The 6,039-nt window shown below is 45.4% G+C and overlaps 1 protein-coding gene across 1 annotated transcript; it reads left to right on the top strand.

Annotated features, from left to right (window-relative positions):
• The first annotated feature begins 382 nt into the window (after positions 1 to 382).
• Positions 383 to 2,718, top strand: NDUFB4 (NADH:ubiquinone oxidoreductase subunit B4). Its single transcript, XM_005523881.3, has 3 exons — positions 383 to 623; positions 872 to 1,018; positions 2,560 to 2,718. Exons 1-3 carry the CDS (start codon positions 423 to 425, stop codon positions 2,620 to 2,622), a joined length of 411 nt encoding a protein of 136 aa, XP_005523938.1. The 5' UTR covers positions 383 to 422; the 3' UTR covers positions 2,623 to 2,718.
• Positions 2,719 to 6,039: the final 3,321 nt, after the last annotated feature.

Here is a 6,039-nt window from a genome sequence, read left to right as displayed (position 1 = left end):
TTAGATATTAAAGAAAAAATCCTTTACCCTGAGTGTGGTAAGGTACTGGCACAGGTTCCCCAGAGAAGCGTGGATGCCCCATCCTTTGGAAGTATTCAAGGCCAGGCTGGACGGGGCTCTGATAAACCTGGTCTAGGGGAAATTGTTCCTGCCTATGGCAGCGTAGTGGGAACAGGATGAGCCTTACCATCCCTTCAGCCTCAACCCCTCCGTGGCTCTGGTTCCGAGAGGGGAGCTCCCTACTCCCGCACAGCCCCAACCATTCCATGACTCGGGTTCCGTGAGGGGAGCTCACCGCTCCCGCACAGCCCCAACCATTCCATGACTCGGGTTCCGTGAGGGCAGTTCGCTGCTCCCGTAGAGGGCGCGGCGGGGGCGGGGCCTGCACCGCCCCCCGCGCGCGCCCGAGCCGGCTCTCCAAGATGGCGTCGGCGCCGCCTCCATCGGCGGCCAAGCTGTACAGGCCGAACAAGTACGTCTCGCTGCCCGCCGAGCTCGACCCCGACACCTACGACACATCGCCGGAGAAGCTCCGCGCCGAGGCCGAGCGCCTGGCGATCCGCTCCCGGCTCAAGCGTCAGTACCAGCTGCAGCTCAACAATCCCAAGCCGCCCGCCGTCATCGTGAGTGGGGATGGAGAGGGGCGAGGGGGCGGCGGGGGAAGCGCGGGGCTCGTCCGCCTCACCCGGCGGCGTCCCGGAGCGGGGCCCGTGCCTGCGGCCGTGCTTGGGGCCGGGGCTGTGCCGAAGGGACGCTGCCCGCCTTCCCCGTGACCTTGATGCCTTTCCCGGTGTGCCTTGGCCTCAGTCCCTGGGTGGAGGGGCCAGTGCAGAGTCCTGCCGGCCTCACCGCCGTTCTCTTTGCACCCCAGGAAAATCCCGCCTTAATCCGCTGGGCCTTCGCGAAGTCGCAGAACGTCTACCCTACTTTCCGCCCGACACCCAAGACGTCCTTTCTAGGAGCTGTTTATGGGTTAGGCCCCCTCATCTTCTGGTTCTTTGTCTTAAAAACTGATAGGGTAAGTCGACAACGCTGAACATCAGTGAACACCACAAGCACCAGCTTGCAAAATGTAGATCTGCTTGGAGTCTCAGTTTGTGGGATCCTCTTGTGCCTGGGAATGATTAATACCATTAAAGTAGTGAGGGAAGGAAGGCTGATAGCGAGCCTGCTGTCTCAAAGCCTGTTACTGGTTGTAGACTCTTGTTTTTCTGAGAGCCCTTTATTGTACCCTTGGGAGTATGGCCAGTCACACTTTGCCTCATCAGGCTATTTTGCAGTCACAAAGCTCTCTGTAGCACAGAGTGAAAATTAATCCTAAATTACTCCTATTTTCAGCGGTTGACATGCATTAACAATGCATTTTGAACTTAAAATACACAGGAAGCTTATGGATGACAGACCATGCAATTGCTTGACCATTTCTCTAATTTAGTGAAGCAAATGGGGAGGAAAAATTATGCTAATTGCAGTGTCTGATCTCAGCTGGATGTTTTAATATTTTGGAGGGTTTATCTTGCTTCCATTCTAACTCCTAAACTATGAGTGTCAGAATCTGAGCAATGGTAGATCATTATGGAAAAACTCAGCTATATACATACATAAAATTGCTAACAGGCAGACAGTGGCTATTTTTAGTAGAGAATTTGTGGCTGTTGTAAAACACTTTTATTATCCTCTTTTGCACAGAAGTAGCATTTTAGATCAAGTCATAAAGCACAAAGCACTAACATAAATTAATAGAATATTTGTAGGGAATGTTGTTTGCTAGGGTTAATTGAAAATTCAGGTTTTATGAAACATGGTGAGCGTGTTGATACAAATGTTCTTGAGACTTCAATACCTCTACAGCATTTTGCCATGCTGAAGTCTTTAATTAGTGTCCAGGATAATTCACTTTCCTTTATTGCAATTCCTTTAATGATGTTTGGGGATTTTTCTTGTTTCCCTGGTAGTATGTAAGGCACGATAGTCATAGTCTTTTCTCTGAGGAATGTTTGCTGTGTGTCTGAGAAAGCAAGGGATAAATTATCAGGTTTTAAGTTAATCTTCTGGTTTCATCCAGCAGAACGAATGTGGCCGTTATCTGCAGTGCCTGTATACTGTAATGGTACCTGTCAGAAAGGTACATGACTGCAGAGTGAGGTACAAATGAGTAGAAAGTGATCACAGGCACTTTTAGGCAAGTTATTAAGAAGTTTCTCCATAATTAGATCTCTAAGATGGATTATTCAGCCAGAAGGAGGAGGTAGAAACCAAGGTACAAATTATGAGACATAACTAGTTTGGTGAAAAATGCCTTGCAGGAATTGGTCTCTGCTGGCCTGTGAGGTACCTAGATGTGAGGTCAGTCTGAGCAGGTCTTTAGTAGGAGAAGTTTTACTTTTAAATAGCTTGTGCTCATAGAATCATTTAGGGTGGAAAAGACCCTTAAAATCCTAAATGGTGCTAACTTCATGTAGTCTATGCTGAAATACTAGAACTGCTGTTCTGTTATCCCAGGCTGATTGAAAGTTCTTCTCTAGTAGGATAATGATAAATGTTCTCTTTCTTCCACAGGATCGTAAAGAGAAGCGTATCCAGGAAGGTAAAGTCAAGCGACCGTTCAGTGTATTCTTCTAAGTTCCTGGAATTGCAGTGGGGATGGGATATAAATAAAATAAAATGCATTATGTGATGACATTTCTCTGTCACAAGAATAAATCTTAATTGCTTGTTGGTTGTCTTGCATCTTTAAAAACCATGGGAAGTGCAAAAATGTAGGATCTTTATATCTAAACCAGATGGATACAAAGGGGGTGTCTGGAGCTCAGCCATTGTGCTCTTTCAGTGTACATACAGATGATCCTTTTAAACCATGGAAGTTGCTGCTGTCCAAGAAGGCTGAAATTTAAAATAATTAGCAGGCTAAAATGCTAAGCAGGGCCAAAGCAGTTTCCTGAAGGAACTACTGCTTGCCTTGCAGATATTTCTTCTTGGTGTCACTTTGGCTGTGTGGTTTGCCCTAACTGGATAATAGGCAAGTTTTGTGATACATATTTAAGAACTTAGGAGTCTGCCTGACTGCTCTCAATAAGTTGAGTTAAATTTTTTTTCCCCTAATGAATTACAAGCCTAAACCATGTGTTTGTTTATTGCAATAAACTTGCATTTTTTATTAGTACCAGATTTGGAAATAGTGAGCTGAATGTTGTCATGCTATATGTAACTAGAATTTCCACTAATTCTGTGGTTCTTGTGAATGAGAGACAAGAAGTGTAAGATAAGGATTTTTACTTTGACACTGACTATCTTGTAGTGTAGGAAAATTCATCCCTGTAGGGGGGCTGTTTTAAAAAAAAAATAAAAATAAATCCACCACCAAGCATATCTTAATCTTAGGCCTGCAGAGATGTCTTTCCTGTTTATTCTTGTAACAAGTTTTTCCTGCCCAGATCCACTGGTATAGAGGACTCTGGAATTGTTACTGCCAATGTACTGAGCTGTGAGTGCAAGGAAAAGATTTTTGATGCATGCTTGAATTTTTACATGGCCTGTAGGTGCCATCATGATCCAAACAATCCTCATTTTTCAGAGACTATGGGAATGGTTTCTTCCCAGGCACTGAGGCTTGTGCCAGAAGATCATTCTGATACAAAAGTTGAAAACTTCCCTGTCTGCTGGGAGAGCAGCCAATGTGAAATCAGCAAAAACAGGTCTACTGCATCCTTTCTTTTCCTGTGTGATGAAGATGTAAATATCAGCCATTTGCAGTCACTCTCCAGCAGAGTGAGTTGATGAGCTTTTTCCACATAATCACAAAGTGGCTGAGGTTGGAAGCGACCTCTGGAAGTCACCTGGGAGGGAAGTCATCCCTCTGTTCAAGCAGAGCCATCTAAAGTGAATTGTCCAGAATCACGTATATATAGGTGGCTTTTGAGTATCTCTAGAGATGAAGACTCCACAACTTCCCTGGGCAACCTGTGCCCATGCTCAGTCACCCTCAAAACAAAATCACTCACAGTGTGGGTTTTTTATGGTATTTTTTTGTTTTGGTTTGTTTTTCTGTTTTGGTTTGGAGGAGTTTTTTTGGTTTTGGGAGGTTTTTTGGTTGGTTGGTTTGGGTTTTTTTGGTTTTGTTTGGTTTTTTAAAACTATTTTTTTTAAGTGTTTCCTATTGCAGCTCTTCTTGTGTGGGCCATGAAACATTCAGACTGTGGAGCTTGGCACTTATGCTGTGTGCAGAAACTGGACTAGTTAGTGCCCTGGTTTTGCAATCCCATATGTGGTCCCAGCAACTATTTTGCACCAGTTTCTGCAGCTTGTTCTGCTAGTTTAACTAAAGCAAACACGTATTATTCTCTGCAGAATAGCTCCTAAAAGACTGTCACAAATGATATTACAAGATAGGGCTGTGGATCAGTGCAGAGAGGCATCAGTGCATGGAGAGAGTGGTATTTAGGGAAAGAAATAATTGCTTGTCTGAGCGTGCTAAATTAGCTATTCTTGCTGCCACAAACTAATTTGATCTCCCAGGACCCATTTCCTCAGCTAATTGGAACTTGAGTTGCCACACATGTAAATTCTCCCTTGCAGCTGTATTTGTTTCAGGCCAGCTGAGCAAATGCTTCAGGATGGGTTGTGGATGAGCACAGCGCCTCTGGTCTTCTAGGCCAGCCTTGGATTGATGCTCGCGGCACCTGCCACAGCCCTTTGCTTTCCAGCCCTGAGTCTCTGATGCTACATCCCTGCAGATCTGAGCATGGTGCTTGGGAAGAGGCTGCCCTACTTTTCTCTCTTGTTATTTCCAGAACTCTCCAAGCTGTTTTCTTGCTAGGAATGAGCATGCCATGCTGGTGGAGGTGAGGTTGGTGTTTGAGGCAGTGGTACTGGGTACAGTGAGGAAGGAAAGAGAAGTTTCCCTTCAGGTATCTAGGGTGGAATTTTACCCTTGACTAATGTGTTACCACCCATATATGCTTTGGTGTTGTGTCTGTATGAGAGAAATTCATGCCTGTAGGTCACTGGATGATAATTTAGGTCCCAAATAGAAAAAAAAGCTCTTCCTCTGCCTGTGAAACATTTAGACCTTATTTATCCCTGGATCAGTCTGATTAAATCAGCTTCTCTGGCAAATTGATTCTCCCAAATGTCCTTTCCTGAATTGGCTATTTTAGAGTAAACGTCTCCTTGTAGATTTTATAATACTTTGCTCAAAGCTGATGCCTTTTTTTTTTTCCCCAAGGACCTGGTGCAGATCCAAAACTGATGATGGATGTAACTGACTGATAACTGTGTGTCTCAGGTCTACATTTCTTTCTCTTTGGGAAAATTGCTTCTCTGGGGAAGTAAGAAACATAGATCTGGTGGCACCAAGTTTAGAAACTTCTGTGTGGGTATGTGCTAAAATACAGGCCTGAAGTGTGGGGTGCCTGGGCTGTGCTTCTGGTTCCCAGTCTTCTTGGGCTTTGCTTGCTGCCTCCACCCTGTGGAATTCACCAGCTGGGGGTGACGCTTGTATACTCCAATCAGTGTTGAAGTCCCCCATCGTGTCTGCAGTTGAGCTTTTTTCCAGGTACCTTCCCAGGAACAAATGCCTGGACTGGCCAGAGAAGCCCTTTCCCATTTGCTATGCTGCAGGTTAGCACAGAGCTAGCGAGAGAGTTTGTCAAGTGCTGACAAACAAGTCAATATTGCAGGATGGCCAGAGCATGGGATAGAAACTTTCCCTCACTTAGCAGTGAAGTGCTTTGGATTCTCCAACCTTTTTTCATTTGTGGTCTACTTTTCTGGCAAGCAAGTCTTTCCTTGGCAGCCCTCCATGGATGAGCAGGTTGAAGTGGCTTGCTCTGATAGTGGACTTAGGCTGGGTAGAGCCTTCAGCTCTGTTTATAAAGCTCTTCCCATACAGAGAGCATACAATGCTTTGTCAGTCCCTGACTTCTCCCTGGGAAAGACACACTGGGTTCTATTTTCAGGAGGCCCTGTGAACAGGAGCCAGCTGTCACCTCGTGTCCACAAAAGGTGCAGCTTTCACACCAGCTACATGTAGTGAGAGCC

Source organism: Pseudopodoces humilis, chromosome 2, assembly GCF_049639895.1.
Source record: "Pseudopodoces humilis isolate 2021_Gansu_Grassland_sample_001 chromosome 2, ASM4963989v1, whole genome shotgun sequence".
Lineage (NCBI taxonomy): Eukaryota > Metazoa > Chordata > Aves > Passeriformes > Paridae > Pseudopodoces > Pseudopodoces humilis.
This window is presented reverse-complemented; position numbering and strand designations above follow the sequence as displayed.

Excerpts from the sequence above, each read along its gene's own strand:
- NDUFB4 (XM_005523881.3), top strand. The coding sequence starts at position 423 with ATGGCGTCGGCGCCGCCTCCATCGGCGGCCAAGCTGTACAGGCCGAAC. Across the intron at positions 624-871 it reads CCAAGCCGCCCGCCGTCATC|GAAAATCCCGCCTTAATCCG; the intron begins GTGAGTGGGGAT and ends TTTGCACCCCAG. Across the intron at positions 1,019-2,559 it reads TTGTCTTAAAAACTGATAGG|GATCGTAAAGAGAAGCGTAT; the intron begins GTAAGTCGACAA and ends TTTCTTCCACAG.